Source organism: Chiloscyllium punctatum, chromosome 15, assembly GCF_047496795.1.
Source record: "Chiloscyllium punctatum isolate Juve2018m chromosome 15, sChiPun1.3, whole genome shotgun sequence".
Taxonomy (NCBI): domain Eukaryota; kingdom Metazoa; phylum Chordata; class Chondrichthyes; order Orectolobiformes; family Hemiscylliidae; genus Chiloscyllium; species Chiloscyllium punctatum.
In genome coordinates, this window is record NC_092753.1 from 14,533,901 (window position 1) to 14,553,134 (window position 19,234).

Here is a 19,234-nt window from a genome sequence, read left to right on the forward strand (position 1 = left end):
GGTGTAGTATGCCAACTGAGGCCTAACCAATGACTTACAAACATTTAACATGAATTCCTTGCCTTTGTTCTCTCTCCTTCTATTTATAAATCAAGGATCATGTTTAATTTTAAACAGCCTTATCAACTTTCTCTATCACCCTCAAAAACTTGCACGCAGTGCATGTTTCCAGGGCAACAGAGCTAGAACAGAGGGTCTGGCTCACCTCACAGCTTCCAATAACAAGCTTCAAAGTGACATTGCACAAAACCTGAAACCTTGGGATGGGATCAGCAGATAGTAGGAGAAAAATGGTTTTTAAAAAAAGTTGAGGTGGGGGAGAAAGAGTGTGGTTCCCCAGTTAACATTGGAATAAGGCTTAATGCAGCTTTTCTCACAGTAAAAGGTGCTGACAGTGTTCGCAAGGATAATGCTTTTTCATTTCTTTTGTGAATAATACAAAAATATCTTGTAATACAGGACCCTGTGAACACCACATCTGGTGTTCAGTTTATCATTTCCCAGTTATGGCCATAGAATTAGATCTCATCGTTTCAGGCAAGGTGGGGGGAGCTGATGGTTTAGAGGAAATGTATATGGTTCCAGAAATGTATATAATGTCCTGTGGACCTGGGTTCAAATCCCACCAGGGTAGATGGTAGAATTTAAATCTAATAGTAATCTGGAATTAAGAGTCTCATCATGACCACAAAACTACTGTCAGGAATGATCCACAGCAGCTGGCCAGCACGATTACCTCACATCATCAAGGATCCAGGTTCATAGAATCCCTACAGTGTGGGAGCAGGCCATTCAGCCCATACCGACTTTCTGAGAACCATCCCTGTGGGCCAACTTTTCCCATGGCTAATCCACCTAACCTGCACATCCCTGGACGCTATGAGCAAATTAGCATGGCCAATCAAATATCTTTGGAATGCTAGAGGAAACCCCATGCAGACACAGGGAGAATATGGGAAAACCACATAGACAGCTGCCTGAGGCTGGAATTAAACCCAGGTCCTTAGCACTGTGAGGTAGCAGTGCTAACCACTGATCCAGTCTGTGGAGAGTTTGCACAGTCTCCCCATGTCTACATGGGTTATTTCCCCCAATCAACATACAAATCCACTGCAATCGAATTGAATAGCTGAAGGGCTGAAGGATCAAAGGGGCTGAATGGCCTATTTGTGTTCCTAGTCGCTAACGGTGTTCACTAATTCCTTCCATCCTATTACTTCACATAAGAATCAGAAACATAGACAGGAGATTGCCAACTTTGACAAGTCTAATCCTCTTGGAAGGAGCCGGGGTACAGGGAAATGCCACTCTCCATGCAGTAATACTGGTGAACAGTCAGAAAAGTAAATAAAGTATTTTCAAGGAATAGCATTTAAAATCAAAATGCAGTTCGACCAGGAACTAATTATAATCAAAAAAGGTTCTGGGATTTACATGTGAAAGAACTGAAACCAACAGGGTCATTCTAAAAGATGAGACTTAACAACCAATCCAGGTCTTTATCAATATATAATTTCAGTTACATCACACTGTAAACTTTTGCTATAAATTCTGTGTCTTACAATCTTATTCTCCACAATCACTTGACGAAGGAGCAGGGCTCTGAAAGCTAGCGCTTCCAAATAAACCTGTTGGACTATAACCTGGTGTTATGCAAGATTACACCAGATATTCCAAATTAGTTCTGCTGGGCCTCGGTCAAATGAATGAGCTTTAAATATCAAAATGACTCCGCAAAGCAAGTTGGAAAACTGTCACATTTGGAGATAAAAACCAAAACCAGCTTGACACTAAAAAATATAGTTTGAAAGCAAATGTTTATTGGGGGGGAAGAAATAAATCATATAAAATAGGCTAAAAGAGGGACAACAGGAACTGAATTAAAAACAACTTTGCTTGGAGGAAGATCTCATCGGCAGCCGCACTCATCCACCACCATCTCATCATAATGTCTGAGGACAACGTTGTCATTGTTATCGTAATAGAGCATGGAGATGGGGGAGAGTTTAATGGGGACACAGCAGGGTTGGGGAGTGTCCTCAGGGTCAGTGGCGTGCACCAGGGTTTGCAGAATGGCATGGTTGGTGCCGTTGAGGCTTTCGCTCAGTGGGTAAGGGCACTCCCCGTGGCAATAGTTGGCCATGTAGCCCTGGGGGGCAATGATCCAGTGCTGCCAGCCCACGTCCCTGAACTGGATGTGGAGCCTCCTGCGTTTGCAGACGCGGCTGAAGGCCAGGGGCAGCTGGAAGGAGCTCCTCTTCCTCCTTGACGCCCGGCATTTCTCCCGGTTCAGGCTCACCACCAGCAGTGAGGCACGCAAGGCCAGTCCGAGACGGGCACAGGCCAGGCCCGGTACCCGCCTGCTCCCCATCAGGGAGCTGCCCACCTCCAGGATGGCACCTGTGTTCCCGCTGTGCTGCCTCCAGGCCCTGGAGACAACGGTCAGGTCAAAGTTGAGGGAGACGCGGAGGCTCTGGAAGGACTGTGAGGAGATGAGGCTTGGACTGGAGCGGGGGTGCCCTCCCACCTTCCAGAGGGACAGGGTGCAGGTTTCCCCTGCTGCCCCGGGGAGTGGGTACGGCTCTCCCGGGAAGCTCAGCTCCAGTTGGGCCAACGTCAGCTCCTCCGCCTCCTCCAGCACCGACAAGTTAAAGTAGAGCCTTCTCCGAGTGCATAGCCATGGCTGGGATCCCAGGCCAGAGATCGGACTCCCTGACAAAAAAATACAATGATTTGCATTTATATAGCACCACCAACCTAATCAAGCATCCCAAGGTGCTACACTGCAGTGTTCCCAAACTAAGAAAGACATACATGGAGTTGGCAGATCAGGCAAGCTAGAGTCTATTCAAGGAAGCACATTTTCATTAGAATTTTAAAGCACAAAAGCAAGATGGAGAATCAGAGATTCCCGAGCCTGGGGTTGAGGCAACTGAATGCAGGGGACACAAGTGACAGAGCAAATAAAACTGGGAATACAACAAGAGGTCAGTGTTAGAGGAATGCTGATATCTCAGGGGGTCATGGAATTGGAGGAGAATACAGTACAGAGATAGGGAGGGGTAAGGTTGTGGAGGGAGTTGAAAAACAGGATGAGAGTTTTTTAAAAAAATCAAAATGTTGCTTGAGCAGGAGCTGGTGTAGGTCAGACAGCACAGGGATGATAAGGGTTCAGACTGGCTGCACATTAAGGCACAGATTAGATTAGATTTGCTATGGTGTGGAAACAGGTCCTTCGGCCCAACAAGTCCACGCCAACCCTCCAAAGAGCAACCCATCCAGACCCATTTACCCCTGACTAACGTACCTAACACTACAGGCAATTTAGCATTGCCAATTCACCTAACCTGCACATTTTGTCACCTAACCTGCACATTTTGGATTGTGGGAGGAAACTGGAGCACCCGGAGGAAACCCACGCAGCCACGGGGAGAATGTGCAAACTCCACACAGACAGTCACCCAAAGTGGGAATTGAACCTGGGTCCCTGGCGCTTTGAGGTAGCAGTGCTAACCACTGAGCCACCATGCCACCCTGAACAGCATTTTGGATAATCTCAAGTTTCCAGAGGATTTAGTGTCAGAGAGGCGCCAGGAGTGTGTGGGAATAACTGAGTCTGGGGTTGGATGAGAATTACAGCAGCAAATGATCTGAGACGGGGCAACGGGGTGGAAATTACTGGCTTCAGTGAGGAGATTGGAAGTTAGTCTTGGGGTCAAATGTGACACTAAGGCTGTGAAAAGACATGCAGTCTGAGAGGCGGTGGTGATGAGATAGTGCCAGGAGCTGTCAGTGTCATCAGAGAGATGTAAACATGAAGGCCCAGGGAAGGATTCAGGAGGCAAATGGGAGATGGTGGGGTTGGGGGGGGGGGGGGGGGGGGGGGGGGAAGGGGGGGGTGTAGGGGGGGGAGGTCAGGGGAATAGTTTGAATGATTGGTCAGGCCAAGAGTTGTTTTTCCCTAGGTGATGGCAGATTTAAAGGAGAGAGGGACAATAGTTGAAGAGATGTATTCCCAAATTAGATTAGATTAGATTAGACTCCCTACAGTGTGGAAACAGGCCCTTCAGCCCAACCAGTCCTCCGAAGAGTAACCCAGCCAGACCCATTTCCCTCTGACTTATGCACCTAACACTATGGGCAATTTAGCATGGCCAATTCACCTGAACTGCACATCTTTGGATTGTGGGATGAAACTGGAGCACCTGGAGGAACCCACGCAAACACGGGGAGAATGTGGAAACTCCACACAGACAGTCGCCCAAGGCTAGAATTGAACCTAGGACCCTTAAAACATCTGCACGACCAGTGAATGGGGCAGGTCAAAACTGTCTCCAGGGTAGGCACACCTACATGGGGCAACACTGACCGTGCCCCCATGGGGGGCATACTGACCTTGACATCAATGTCCCCAACCCCCACCATGCACCCCCCCCCCCCCCCCCCCTCATCCCTCACTTCCAGGTAACACAACCTCAGAGTGAGCCTAGTCCTCCCAGGTAGCGCCACGCCCACACAGACACCACTTGCCTCAGGAATTCAGGCCGAGCCACACCACACCCCTCCCAAAGGAAACAGGGGACTCCCTGACAGACCGCCCACTCCACTCCCACCAAGGAAAGGCAGGTTGGGCCTCCCAATTAAGGACGAGTTGTAATAATAATAGAGGCTCAAATACATTCACTAATCATTGATACCCAGCCAAAAGTGATAACCAAGCATCGCACATTCTTCAACAGGACAGGGAGCAGTACAGCTCCTTCTCGGGTATTTGCAGTCACTCAGACAGTATGACAGGGAGGGGATACAGTGTTTACCACAGACACAAGATCTTGCTGCTCTCCAAATCCCTGCCAGTGGTTATTCCCTGCTCCAGCTTCCTCCCATTCTTGTTTCCTCTCATCCTGCCAGCAAATCCTTCTCCACACATCCCCCTGATCGAGCTTTCCCTCAAAACCCTGACGGTAATATTTCCCTCACTCATTCCACTTGGCTGTGAGTACCAAATTCTAACAGGAAGGAGTAGTTAGCCAGGCTGTTCCTACCATACCCCCAACCCCCTGAATTCACGTCCTCAGCCACTTCACCCTCCCACTTCACCCTGCCTTAGGGTCACTTACCCAGATCGGGAAGATGACGGACAGTGTCTCCATCCACCCCCATCTCATCCACTCGGCACGGCTCAGCTCCAGTTGGGTCATCCTGGGTGAGGGGCCTAGACCTCCTGTGGTACATTTTCCAGAACTGAGCTGGCACAGGCCTGGGTTCAGAGGGCTGGGGTCTGCTCCGTAAACCCAATGCTTTCAGGAAGGCCTTCTCCTGAACCAGGGGCTCCAGCAGCGGCTCCCCCAGACCGACTGGGCAAAGGGAAATCACAGTGACAGAGAGAGAGAGCCAGCCCAGCGCAGCCATTGTTAGCTCCAGCACCAAGGACTCAAGAGAAAAAGCTGGGCCCAGTTCTGTTACAAAGCAGGGTCAGACTCAATTAACCCAGTCAACTGGTGATTCAAGCTCTCTCTCTCTCTATATATATCTATCTATCTGTCTGTAATTAACATTTCAACAGGGAGCCCCCACCCCCCACCCCCCACCCCCGGGAGCAGCCTCACATTCTGGGGCTGAGGGGAGCAAGGAACCTTCCTGCCTCCACCATTTGGGATCCTGACTGCTGGTGTCCCTGGGTTTGAATAAGCTGCCAACGTTCATCAATTCTCACCTATGGTGAGTGCTCAGTGGCTCTTCAAAGGGGCTGAATGATGGTGTTTGCATCTGAAAGGGGCTCCCTCTCCATCCCAGACAGACACTGCTGGACTTCATGTTAACATCATAAGCTCTCCCCTTCGACTCAGACAGCTTTGTGGAGTCTCCCAGACTGAAGTGTGTATTCCAGGTAGTCTGCAGGGACAGGCATCCAGCTGTTAGGCCAAATAGCGAGTCAGCCTTTCAACTCAAGAATGAGCAGTCTTTCTTTAAGCAGTGAGAATTTGGGAGGCACAGAGAGTTTTAGACACAAAAAGCACTCAGAGTTACTGAACAATACAAAACAAAAAATCATTAAGGCTAACAGGATTGGATTGCAGGATTAGTAGTGCTGGAAGAGCACAGCAGTTCAGGCAGCATCCAAGTAGCTTCGAAATCGACTTTATTCCTGATGAAGGGCTTTTGCCCGAAACGTCGATTTCGAAGCTACTTGGATGCTGCCTGAACTGCTGTGCTCTTCCAGCACCACTAATCCAGAATCTGGTTTCCAGCATCTGCAGTCATTGTTTTTACGCAGGATTGGATTGCAATCCAGAAAAAAGCCACTTGGCCCTCCGTCTCTGTACTGGCCCTCTGCATAAGCAATACTCCCTGCATAGCCCTGCATTTAACCTCACTTGAGCTAATGATCCTGCTCCCATTTGAAGGTTTTCATTGAACCATTGTTATCAAAATTTGAATGGACTTCTTTAGTATTGATCTCTCTCTGCAGCTTCTCTGCAGCTGTGACATTGTAACCTGCACTTTGTTCTGTTACCCTGATGCATGTGTAGAGTACATTCTGCCTGTAAAGCACATAAGACAGCACTTTTCACTGTGTACTTCAGTACACAGAATAATAATAAATCAAATCAAAACCTGCATCCACCACACGATCAGGTAGTGTATTCCTGACCCTATCCACTTGTCTCATAAGATGTAGGAACAAAGGTAGACCATTCAGCCCATAAGGTGTGGTGCTGGAAAAGCACAGCAGGTCAGGCAGATCCGAGGAGCAGGAAAATCGACTTTTTGGGCAAAAGCTGTTCATCAGGAAGCTCCCTGATGAAGGGCTTTTGCCCGAAACGTCGATTTTCCTGCTCCTTGGATGCTGCTTGATCTGCTGTGCTTTTCCAGCACCACACTCTCAACTCTGATCTCCAGCATCTGCAGTCCTCACTTTCACCATTCAGCCCGCAGAGTCTGCTCCACCATCCAATGAGATTATACCTTCATCGCTACTTTTGCTTTTACTTGGTGCCCCCTAGTTCTCTATCCTAGCCCCACAGGGAATGCTTCTCCCTGCTGACTGTGCCCAGGCCCCCTTCATGATTTAGAATAATGAATCGTCACGTTTCACCTCAAAGGGGCTGGATACAAAGGAGTGGAAAGTGTTGCATGTGTCTAAAGGTCACCACATCACCAATACAGAACTCAGTGCTACACAATAAATGTAAGAATGGACTTCAGAGGGAGGACTGCATAGCTTGATATTCACGAGCGTGATAATCTTTTCTTCTTTATTCATCCACGTGTTGAGGGCATCGCTGCCTAAGTAGAATTTATTGCCCATCCCTATTTCCCCAGAGGCAGTTTAGAGTCAACCACGTTGCTGTGGGTCTGGAGTCACATGTAGGCCAGACCAGGTAAGGATGGCAGATTTCCTTGCCTAAAGGAACCAGATGAGTTTTCCCAATAATCATCCAACAATCATTAGTCTGTTAGTTCCAGATTTTTTAAAAGTTGAATTCAAATTCCATGTGCTGCAGTAAGATTTGAACCTGGGTCCCCAGAATAACACTTTAACTCCCCCTCCCACTCCACCAAGTACGTGCAGGTCCTTGGCCTCATCCATCGCCACACCATGGCAACACGACGCCTGGGGGAAGATCGACTCATCTTCCGCCTAGGAACCCTCCAACCACAAGGGATGAATGCAGATTTCTCCAGCTTCCTCATTTCCCCTCCCCTCACCTTTTCTCAGTCCCAACCCTTGGACTCAGCACCACCTTCTTGACCTGCAATCTTCTTCCGACCTCTCCGCCCCCACCCCCTCTCCGGCCTATCACCCTCACCTTAACCTCCTTCCACCTATCGCATTCCCAACGTGTGCCCCCCCCCCCCCCCCGCCTTTTATCTTAGCCTGCTTTGCACACCCTCCTCATTCCTAAAGAAGGGTTTATGCCCGAAACGTTGATTCTCCTGCTCCTTGGATGCTGCCTGACCTGCTGCGCTTTTCCAGCAACACATTTTTCAGCTCTGAACTCCAGCATCTGCAGTCCTCACTTTCTCCCCAGAATAACACCACCAGGCCGTCATCTTCCCCTATTCAGGCTGTTAAAGGGTTAAGTTCTGAAAACTGGCTCCACAGACGAGGCTTATAAATTCTTGTTGTTAACTAATTGAGGAGTTTAAGATAATTGAAGGAGTTGATATGTTGGGTAGGGAGGAATCATTACCTTTGTTTGAGGGGTGGAGGATAGTCCAGAACAAGGGGAGGGGGGTATGACCTTAAATTAGAGCTACCCATTTACACCAAGGAGTATGCATATATGGAACTCTCCCTTCAAAAGTGCAGTTGAAAATTCTGAAACAGAATTTGGGAGATTTTTTTTATTAGATATAGTTGTTAGGGATTACAGAACCAAACCTGATAGCTGAGGTTGGGCCACAGATTAATTAATTGAATGATATAGATTAGTTTGAAGGGCTGAATGGCCTCTTTCAGTTGCTAAACTATAAAGCTAAGTCATGTTACCACTGATTCCTCTCCTCTTAAAAGACTTGATTGGAAGTAATGTAAATGAAAATTCTGGTTACTTTAAATCTGTCAAGACTCTGTATCTGGGATTAACCCTTTCGCTGTCTGTCTGGATGGAGAGGGAGCCCCTTTCAGATGCAAACACCATTATTCAGCTCCTTTGAAGAGCCACTGAGCACTCACCATAGGTGAGAATTGATGAACGTTGGCAGCTTATTCAAACCCAGGGACACCAGCAGTCAGGATCCCAAATGGTGGAGGCAGGAAGGTTCCTTGCTCCCCTCAGCCCCAGAATGTGAGGCTGCTCCTGGGGGCTCCCTGTTGAAATGTTAATTACAGTCAGACAGATAGATAGAAAGAGAGAAAGAGAGAGAGAGAGAGAGAGAGCTTGAATCACCAGTTGACTGGGTTAATTGAGTCTGACCCTGCTTTGTAACAGAACTGGGCCCAGCTTTTTCTCTTGAGTCCTTGGTACTGGAGCTAACAATGGCTGCGCTGGGCTGGCTCTTTCTCTCTGTCACTGTGATTTCCCTTTGCCCAGTCGGTCTGGGGGAGCCGCTGCTGGAGCCCCTGGTTCAGGAGAAGGCCTTCCTGAAAGCATTGGGTTTACGGAGCAGACCCCAGCCCTCTGAACCCAGGCCTGTGCCAGCTCAGTTCTGGAAAATGTACCACAGGAGGTCTAGGCCCCTCACCCAGGATGACCCAACTGGAGCTGAGCCGTGCCGAGTGGATGAGATGGGGGTGGATGGAGACACTATCCGTCATCTTCCTGATCTGGGTAAGTGACCCTAAGGCAGGGTGAAGTGGGGATGGGGTAGGAGCGGTTAGTCTGGTTACTCCTCTGAGGACTGAACATTGAGTTTTCCAATTTCAAATAAGCTCCCTCCTAAGCCTCTTGCCCCACCTCCCCACCTTTCATTATGTGCATCAACCCTCCCTTCCAGCCACCAACTGGATTCATTCCTCCCATTGACCAACCAAACGATACCCTCTACCTGTGTTGACCTATCCCCACCTCACCACCCTGCACCTTCCTCTTTCCTCACCCCAACCCCCAACCCCCACCCCCCACCCCCAATCTCCACCTTTATCCGCAGCTTCCCTTACACCCACCCCCAGCCCTGGAGAAGGGTTACACCTAAAATGTTGACTTCTCCACCTCTTGATGCTGTCTGGCTTACTGTGTTCATCCAGCCTGTCTACCTTGGATTCCAGCATCTACAGTTTTGTTTTGTCTCTGCGATAACAAGGCTTGGTGTGGGTGGTAGAGGGCTAGGACAGGGGGATAGTTCAGGCCCTAAAGTTACTGAACTCTATCTGCAGGGTCCCCAAGTGGAAAATGATGTGTTAGTCTTCCAGCTTGCACTGAGCTTTGCTGGAACACTGCTGCAAGTCTGGGGCAGACATGTTGGCCAAGGAACAGGGTGATGTGTTAAAGTGGCAGGAAACTGGAAGCTTCCTCTTTTCCCTCCAACAGCAATAGGGTTAACCTTGTCTTTACCTATCATCCCACCAGCATCCACGTCCAGAAGATCATCAGCCACCATTTCTGCTACTTCCAGAGAGATAGCATCACCAGACACACATTCCCCTCCCTTCTCCCCTCGTCTGCCTTCCACAGGGACTATTCCCTCTCAGGACACCCTGGTCCACTCTTCCTTTGCTTCCAAAACCCCATGGCACCTTCCCCTGTAACCACATCTGCCCATCCCTTGCATCTTTCCATTTACCTCCTCCCTCTTCACTACCCTCCGGCCCAAACGCACCTTCCAGGTGAAGCAGCACTTTACCTGCGCTTCCCACAATTCCTCAACGTGAGGAGTAAGAGAATGATCAGAGAGAGGGTAGGGCTGATCAGGGATAGTGCAGGGAACTTGTGCCTGGAGTCTGAAGAGGTAGGAGAGGCTCTGAATGAGTTTTTTTCCTTCAGTATTCACTGGAAAGGGAAATCGTTGATCGTGTGAACACCATGGACCAGATTAATCCCACATTCTACTGCATTCAATGCTCACAATGTGGTCTCTACACTGAGGAAACTGAGTGGAGACTGGGTGACCACTTCGCAGCACTCCTGTGTTCTGCCTGCACAAAACACCCCGAGTTTCCAACAGTCTGCCACTTTTAACACACCACCTTGTTCCCTGACCAAGACCTCGGTCTCAGGTTTGCTGCAGTGCTCCAGCAAAGCTCAGTTCAAGCTGGAAGAACAACACCTCATTTTCCACTTGGGGACCCTGCAGCCCTCCAGATTCGATATAAAATTGAATAATTTTAGGGCTGAACTTGCCCCATGTCCTAGGCCCCAGTCTCTCACACCAGGTTTGTTATCAGCTACCCTGCCATTACACGCTACCTATTGATAGCCACTAACAGTCTCCATTAACAGCTATTTACTCTCTCAGCCAGATTGTTATCAACTCCTTTGCCTGTCCAACTGTTCTTTGGGCTTTATCCCTGTCCACTGTTTACTCCTTACCCTGTCCCCCACTTGATCTTCTGCATATAAAATGGACTGAGGAGAGCTAGGAGGGGGCATGAAAAATACTTGGGGGGGGGGGGGGAAGGACTAGGGAAAACCTAAAACCATTCTACACTTATGTGAGGAATAAGAGAATGATCAGAGAGAGGTTAGGGTCGATCTGGGATAGTGCAGGGATAGTGTCTGGAGTCTGAAGAGGTAGGAGAGGCTCTGAATGAGTTTTTTTTTTCCTTCAGTATTCATTGGAAAGGGACCTCGCTGATGGTGTGAACACCATGGACCAGATTAAAAGGCTTGAACAGTTTGATATTAAGAAAATGGATATGTGGAAATTCAGGGAAGCATTAAGATAGCTGGTCGCCAGGGCCGGACCAGATATATCCAAGGGAAGCGAGGAATGAGATTGCTGCATCTCTGGCGATGATCTTTGCATCTTCACTCTTCATGGGGGTAGTACCAGCTGATTGGAGGGAGGCGAAGGTTGTTCCTCTGTTCGTGAAAGGGAATAGGGAACTCTCTGGGAATTACAGACCAGTCAGCCTTATGTCTGTTGTAAGCTAAGTACTGGAAAGGATTCTGAGAGATACAATTTGTAACTATTTGGAAAAACATAGTTTGATTAAAGATAGTCAGTCAGTCGGGCTTTGTGAGGGGCAGGTCAGGCCTCACAAGTCTCACTGAGTTCTTTGAGGATGTGACGAGACATGTTGATGAAGCTTGAGCAGTGGGTGTGGTGTATGTGGATTTCATAAGGCATTTGATAAGGTTGCCCACAGTAGGCTTATTCAGAAAGTAAGGTGGTATGGGATACAGGGAAATGTGGCTGTCTGGATACAGAATTGGCTCACCGAAAGAAGACAGCGAGTGGTAGTGGATGGAAAGTGTTCTGCTTGGAAGTTGGTGACCAGTAGTGTCCAGCAGGGAGCTGTTCTTGGGCCTCTGCTCTTTGAAATTTTATAAATGACTTGGATGGAGAAATGGAAGGATGGGTTGGTAAGTATACTGATATCACAGGGGGTCATAATTTAAAGGTGTTTGGAGGAAGGTTTAGGGCGATGCCAGAAGTAGGTTCTTTACACAGAATGGTGGGTGTGGGGAATACACTGCCAGAGATGGGAGTAGAGTCTGAGACATTAGGGACATTCAAGTGACTGCTAGACAAGGAGATGATGGCTGCTGTAGATAGTGTTGAGGGCTGTTGCAGGCTACAACAAGACACTGACAGGATGCAGAGCTGGGCTGAGAAGTGGCTGATGGAGTTCAACCTAGATAAATGCGAAGTGATTCATTTTGGAAGGTCAAATTTGAATGCTGAGTATTGGGTTAAAGACTGGATTCTTGGTAGTGTGGAGAAACAGTGGGAACTTGGAGTCCACATACATAGATCCCTCAAAGTTGCCACCCAAGTTGGTAGAGTTGTTATTAATGCGTATGGTATTTTGGCTTTTATTAACAGGGGGTTGAGTTTAAGAGCCGTGAGGTTTTGCTGCAACTCTAAACCCTGGTTAGATCACGGCCTGGAATATTGTGTCCTGTTCTGGTTACCTCATTATAGGAAGGATGTGTTTGCTTTAGAGAGGGTACAGAGGAGATTTACCAGGATGCTGCTTCGATCCAAGGGCTTGGCTGAAGAGCGGTTGAGTGAGCTAGGGCTTTTCACACTAGAGAGAAGGAAGAGAGGTGACTTGATAGAGGTGTACAAGGTAGTGAGAGGCATAGATAGAGTAGATACCAGAGACTTTTCCCCAGAACAGAAATAGCTGTCACAAGGGGTCATAATTTAAAGGTGTTTGGAGGAAGGTTTAGGGCGATGCCAGAAGTAGGTTCTTTACACAGAATGGTGGGTGTGGGGAATGCACTGCCAGCGATGGGAGTAGAGTCTGAGACATTAGGGACATTTAAGTGACTGCTAGACAAGCAGATGATGGCAGTGATTTGCAGGGTGTGCAAGTTATGTTGATCTTAGATTAAGATAAATGCTTGGCACAACATCATGGGTGAAATGGCCTGTAATGGGCGGCACGGTGGCACAGTGGTTAGCACTGCTGCCTCACAGCGCCAGAGACCCGGGTTCAATTCCCGCCTCAGGCGACTGTCTGTGTGGAGTTTGCACGTTCTCCCCGTGTCTGCGTGGGTTTCCTCTGGGTGCTCCGGTTTCCTCCCACAGTCCAAAGATGTGCAGGTCAGGTGAATTGGCCATGCTAAATTGCCCATAGTGTTAGGTAAGGGGTAGATGTAGATGTATGGGTGGGTTGCGCTTCGGCGGGTCGGTGTGGACTTGTTGGGCCAAAGGGCCTGTTTCCACAGTGTAAGTAATCTAATCTAATGGGCTGTTCTGCTCTGTTCTATATCTGTTCACAGCCTTAGAGTCATGTTTGACCCAAGTCTAACTTCCCATCTCCTCACTGAAACCAGTAATTTCCACCTATATGACGTCGCCCCCATCTCCAATCAATCGCTGCTATAATTCACACCCGACTCAGACTCAGACTCTACTATTCCCACACACTTCCAGCTCTTCTCTGACATACAATCCTCTGGAGATTATCCAAGATGATGTTTCCTGTGCCTTAATGTGCAGGCAGTCTGTTCCCTTATCATCCCTGTGCTGTCTGATTCTACGCCAGTTCCGCCTCAAGCAACATCTTGATTTTCTGAAAACAAATTCTCTTCCTTCTTTTCAAATCCCTCCATTGTTTGTTTCTCTCTCTGTATTCTCCAAATCCACCACACTCTGAGATATCAGCATTCCTTTAACTCTCACCTCTGGTTGCATTCCCATTTATTTGCTCTGTCACTCGTGGCCCCTACATTCAGTTGCCTCAACCCCCGGCTCTGGGAATCTCTGAATCTCCATCTTGCTTTTGTGCTTTAAGAATCTAATGAAAACGTGCTTCCTTGAATAGACTCTAGCTTGCCTGATCTGCCAACTCCACGTATGCCTTTTTGTTTTATAATACTATGAAGCAGCACCTTGGGATGCTTGATTAGGTTGCTGGCGCTACGTAAATGCGAATCGTTGTTTTGTTTTTTTTTGTCAGGGAGTCCGATCTCTGGCCTGGGATCCCAGCCATGGCTATTCACTCGGAGAAGGCTCTACTTTAACCTGTCGGTGCTGGAGGAGGCGGAGGAGCTGACGTTGGCCCAACTGGAGCTGAGCTTCCCGGGAGAGCCGTACCCACTCCCCGGGGCAGCAGGGGAAACCTGCACCCTGTCCCTCTGGAAGGTGGGAGGGCACCCCCGCTCCAGTCCGAGCCTCATCTTCTCACAGTCCTTCCAGAGCCTCCGCGTCTCCCTCAACTTTGACCTGACTGTTGTCTCCAGGGCCTGGAGGCAGTACAGCGGGAACCTGGGTGCCATTCTGGAGGTGGGCAGCTCCCTGATGGGGAGCAGGCGGGTACCGGGCCTGGCCTGTGCCCGTCTCGGACTGGCCTTGCGTGCCTCACTGCTGGTGGTGAGCCTGAACCGGGAGAAATGCCGGGCGTCAAGGAGGAAGAGGAGCTCCTTCCAGCTGCCCCTGGCCTTCAGCCGCGTCTGCAAGCGCAGGAGGCTCCACATCCAGTTCAGGGACGTGGGCTGGCAGCACTGGATCATTGCCCCCCAGGGCTACATGGCCAACTATTGCCACGGGGAGTGCCCTTACCCACTGAGCGAAAGCCTGAACGGCACCAACCATGCCATTCTGCAAACCCTGGTGCACGCCACTGACCCTGAGGACACTCCCCAACCCTGCTGTGTCCCCATTAAACTCTCCCCCATCTCCATGCTCTATTACGATAACAATGACAACGTTGTCCTCAGACATTATGATGAGATGGTGGTGGATGAGTGCGGCTGCCGATGAGATCTTCCTCCAAGCAAAGTTGTTTTTAATTCAGTTGCTGTTGTTTCTCTTTTAACCATCTTTAGTGATTTATTTCTTCACTCTCAATAAACATTTGTTTTCCAATTGTATTTTTTTTAGTGTCAAGCTGGGTTATCTCCAAATGTGACAGTGTAACAATTTTCCTGCTTGCTTTGCAGTGTCCCTTCGCTAAAATTGTTCGGGTCATATTGCACTGAAACAGACCCTTCAGTCCAACCATTCCATTCTGACCATATTAATCTATTCCCACCTGCTTGCTCCTGGCCCATATCCTTCCAAATGTTTCCTATTTATGCACTTAGTCATAGAGATGTACAGCACGAAACAGACGTTTTGGAAAAACCCGTCCATGCCGACCAGATATCCCAACCCAATCTAGTCCCCCCTGCCAGCACCCGGCCCATATCCCTCCAAACCCTTCCTATTCATATACCTATCCAAATGCCTCTTAAATGTTGCAATTGTACCAGCCTCCACCACGTCCTCTGGCAGCTCATTCCATACATGTACCACCCTCTGTGTGAGAAGGCTGCCCCTTGGGTCCCTCTTACATTTTTCCCCTCTCACCCTAAACCTATGCCCTCTATTTCTGAACTCCCCCAATCCAGGGAAAAGATTTTGTCTATTTACCCTATCCATGCCCCTCATGTTTTTATAAATCTCTATAAGGTCACCCCTCAGCCTGTTCAGCCTCTCCCTACAGCTCAAATCGTCCAACCCTGGCAACATCCTTGTAAATCTTTTCTGAACTCTTTCAAGTTTCACAACATCCTTCCGATAGGAGGGAGACCAGAATTGCACTCCATACTCTGAACTTTTCCAAACATCTTTTTAAATATAACTGTACCCTCATCCACCACTCCCTCTGGAAGTTCATTCCACATACTGACCACTCTTCTTTTATCTCTCATGCCTTTTTAAAATCTTTCTCCTCACCCATTAAAAATGTCCCCCCCCAAGTCTTAAAATCCCCACCCTAGGGAAAAGATGCCTGCCGTTCACCTTATCTATACACTTCATGATTTTATCGACAGCTATAAAATTACCTCATAACCTCCTATGCTCCAATGAAAAACATCCCAGCCTATCCTGCCTCTCCTTGTAACTCCAACCCTCCATTCCTGGCAACATCATGGTAAATCTCTTCTGAATCCTCTCCATATTAAATCCTTCCTGTAGCAGGGTGACCAGAATTGGACATTGTACTCCAGAAAAGGCCTCACCAAAGTCCTGTGATAGCATTAATATAATTATCCAGGGAAATTTGTATATTTTCATCTAGGATTCATTGTGTCTGAGACTGAATCATACCGTGTTTAGTATTTGATAGTGGGAGCTGTAGATAAGAGAAAAGCAACAAATTTGGCTCTGAAGAGTCATCAAGACTCAAAATGTTGGCTTGCGCTCTCTCCATGAATGCTGTCTGACCTGTTGTGATCTCCAGTATTTGGTGTTTTCAGCATCTGCAGTAATTTGCTCTTACATTGAGTAGACAGGAGGAACTGGTTGTCCTTGGTAGAGAGCTCAAAAAGCAGAGGTCATAGATGTAAGCGAAAGGCAGAAGGGATGTGAGGAAAAGCTATTTTGTATTGAGGATGGTGGATATCTGGAGTTTGCTGCCTCAATGAATGGTGAAGGTGAAGACCTAAAGTAACTGGGAATGCACCCTAAGTGCTGTAAGCTACTGGGGTCTGGGCCATGTGCAGCAAGATGAGGTTAGAAAGGCATCTGGGTGTGTTTGGATCGGCGTAGACAAGATTGGGCCAAGAGCGCACTTCCTCTGGTTTCTACAGAAGAGGCCATTCAGCACCTTGAGTCGAATATACACTATTTCCTGCATTACGCTCACACACTTGAATGTTACGACAAATGCAGAGAGTGGTGCGTGTATGGAATGAGCTGCCAGAGGAAGTGGTGGAGGCTGGTACAGTTACAGCATTTAAAAGGTATCTGGATGGGTATGTGAACAGAAAGGGTTTAGAGGGATATTGGCCAAATGCTGGCAAATGGGACTAGATTACTTTAGGATATCTGGTTGGCATAGACAAGTTGGATCGAAGAGTCTGTTTCCGTGCTGTACATCTCTATGACTCTAAAACTCTATTTTAAGGGATCATCCAAGTATCTTTTAAAGGTTGAGAGGTTTCTCTCTTCAACTACCCTCCCAGGTGGCACATACTAGACCCCCCAGCACCCTCTTGGTCCAAACATTGTTCTGTGTAACTCCATGTAACTAGAACATTACAGCACAGAACAGGCCCTTTGATGTTGTGCTGACCTGTGGAACCAATCTGAAGCCTATATGATTCCATTTTCATCCATATGTTTATCCAATGACCATCTAAATGTCCTTAAATTTGGCGAGTCTACCACTGTTGCAGGCAGTGTGTTCCACACCCCTACTACTGAGTAAAGGAACCATCTCTGACATCTGCCCTACATCTATCACCCCTCAATTTAAAGTTATGTTCCCTCTTGCTAGCCATCACCATCCAAGGAAAAAGGCTCTCACTATCCACACTATCTTACCCTAATCCATCCTCTGATTATTTTATATGTCTCAATTAAGTCATCTCTCAACCTTCTTCTCTCCAATGAAAACAGCCTCAAGTCCATCAGCCTTTCCTCATAAGATTTTCCCTCCACACCAGGCAACATCCCAGTAAATCTCCTTTGAACCCTTTCCAAAGTTTCCACATCCTTCTGAAAATGTGGTGGCCAGAATTGTACGCAATGCTCCAAGTGTGGCCGCACCAGAGTTTTGTACAGCTGCGGTATAACCTTGTGGATCTGAAACCCAATCCCTCTACCAATAAAAGCTAACACACCATATACCTTAACAACCCTATCAACCTGGGTGGCAACTTTCAGGGATCTATGTACATGGACACTGAGATCTTTCTGTTCATCCACAATACCAAGAATCTTACCATAAGCCCAGTACTCCTTATTCCTGTTACACCAACCAAAGTGAATCACCTCACACTTCTGCACATTAAACTCCATTTGCCACCTCTCAGCCCAGCTCGTGCAGCTTATCTGTGTCCCTCTATAACCTACAACATCATTTAGCACTGTCCATAACTCTACCGACCTTAGTGTCATCCGCAAATTTACTAACCCATCCTTCTATGCTCTCATCCAGGTCATTTATAAAAATATCAAATAGCAGTGGCCCTAAAACAGATCTTTGCGGTACACCACTAGTAACTGAACTCCAGGATGAACATTTCCCATCAACCACCACCCTCGTTCTTCTTTCAGCGGGACGATTTCTGATCCAAATCGCTAAATCACCCTCAATCCCATGCCTCTGTATTTTGTACAATAGCCTACCATGGGGAACCTTATCAAACACCTTATTGAAATCCATATACACCACGTCAACTGCTTTACCCTCATCTGCCTGTTTGGTCACCTTCTCAAAGAACTCTGTAAGATGTGGGAAGCACAACCTACCCTTCACAAAACCATGTTGACTATCCCTAATCATCTTATTCCTCTCTAGATGATTATGAATCCTATCTCTTATAACCCTTACCAACACTTTACCCACAACCGAAGTAAGGCTCACTGGTCTGTAATTACCAGGGCTGTCTCTACTCCCCTTCTTGAACAAGGGGACAACATTTGCTATCTTCCAACCTTCTGGCACTATTCCTCCAGACAATGACAACATGAAGTACAAAGCCAAAGGCTCCGCAATCTCCTCCCTGGCTTCCCAGAGAATCCTAGGATAAATCCCATCCTGCCAAGGGGACATATCTATTTTCACACTTTTCAGAATTGCTAACACCTCCTCCTTGTGAACCTTAGTCCTGTCTAGTCTAGTAGCCTGTATCTCAGTATTCTCCTCGACAACATTGTCTTTTTCTAGTGTAAATACTGATGAAAAATATTCATTTAGCACTTCTCCTATCTCCTCAGACTCCATGCACAACTTCCCACTACTGTCCTTGATTGGCCTTAATCTTCCTCTTGTCATTCTTTTATTCCTGATAGGATCAATGAAAACTCTAAAGTTTTCTGTAGATATATCTGCTAACGGCTTCTCACGTCCCTTCCTGGCTCTTCTTAGCCCTCTCTTTAGGTCTTTCCTGGCTAACTTGTAACTCTTAAGCGCTCTAACTGAGCCTTCACATCTCATCCTAACATAAGCTGCCTTCTTCCTCTTGACAAGAGATTCAACTTCTTTAGTAAACAATGGCTCCCTTGCTCTACCATTTCCTCTCTGCCTGACAGGTACATACTTATCAAGGACATGCAGTAGCTGTTCCTTGAATAAGATCCACATTTCAATTGTACCCATATCCTGCAGTTCCTTCTCCATCCTATGCATCCTAAATCTTCCCTAATCGCATCGTAATTGCCTTTCCCCAGCTGTAACACT

General features: G+C 47.7%; 2 protein-coding genes across 2 annotated transcripts; one reads left to right on the forward strand and one right to left on the reverse strand.

The window, feature by feature from the left end:
- Positions 1 to 1,909: 1,909 nt before the first annotated feature.
- LOC140485953 (protein DVR-1-like) lies at positions 1,910 to 5,412 on the reverse strand. The gene is made up of 2 exons (XM_072584395.1): positions 5,121 to 5,412; positions 1,910 to 2,712 (listed from the first exon to the last, which is right to left on the reverse strand). The coding sequence occupies exons 1-2, from the start codon at positions 5,410 to 5,412 to the stop codon at positions 1,910 to 1,912; spliced, it is 1,095 nt and encodes a 364-aa protein (XP_072440496.1).
- A 3,574-nt stretch (positions 5,413 to 8,986) lies between these two features.
- Positions 8,987 to 14,823, forward strand: LOC140485954 (protein DVR-1-like). Its single transcript, XM_072584396.1, has 2 exons — positions 8,987 to 9,278; positions 14,021 to 14,823. The coding sequence occupies exons 1-2, from the start codon at positions 8,987 to 8,989 to the stop codon at positions 14,821 to 14,823; spliced, it is 1,095 nt and encodes a 364-aa protein (XP_072440497.1).
- Positions 14,824 to 19,234: the final 4,411 nt, after the last annotated feature.

Bases quoted from the DNA above. Each gene is read 5' to 3' on its own strand.
- LOC140485953 (XM_072584395.1), bottom strand. From the start codon at position 5,412: ATGGCTGCGCTGGGCTGGCTCTCTCTCTCTGTCACTGTGATTTCCCTT. The intron at 2,713-5,120 runs GTAAGTGACCCT...TTTTTTTGTCAG, and splicing joins CCGTCATCTTCCCGATCTGG to GGAGTCCGATCTCTGGCCTG.
- LOC140485954 (XM_072584396.1), top strand. From the start codon at position 8,987: ATGGCTGCGCTGGGCTGGCTCTTTCTCTCTGTCACTGTGATTTCCCTT. The intron at 9,279-14,020 runs GTAAGTGACCCT...TTTTTTTGTCAG, and splicing joins CCGTCATCTTCCTGATCTGG to GGAGTCCGATCTCTGGCCTG.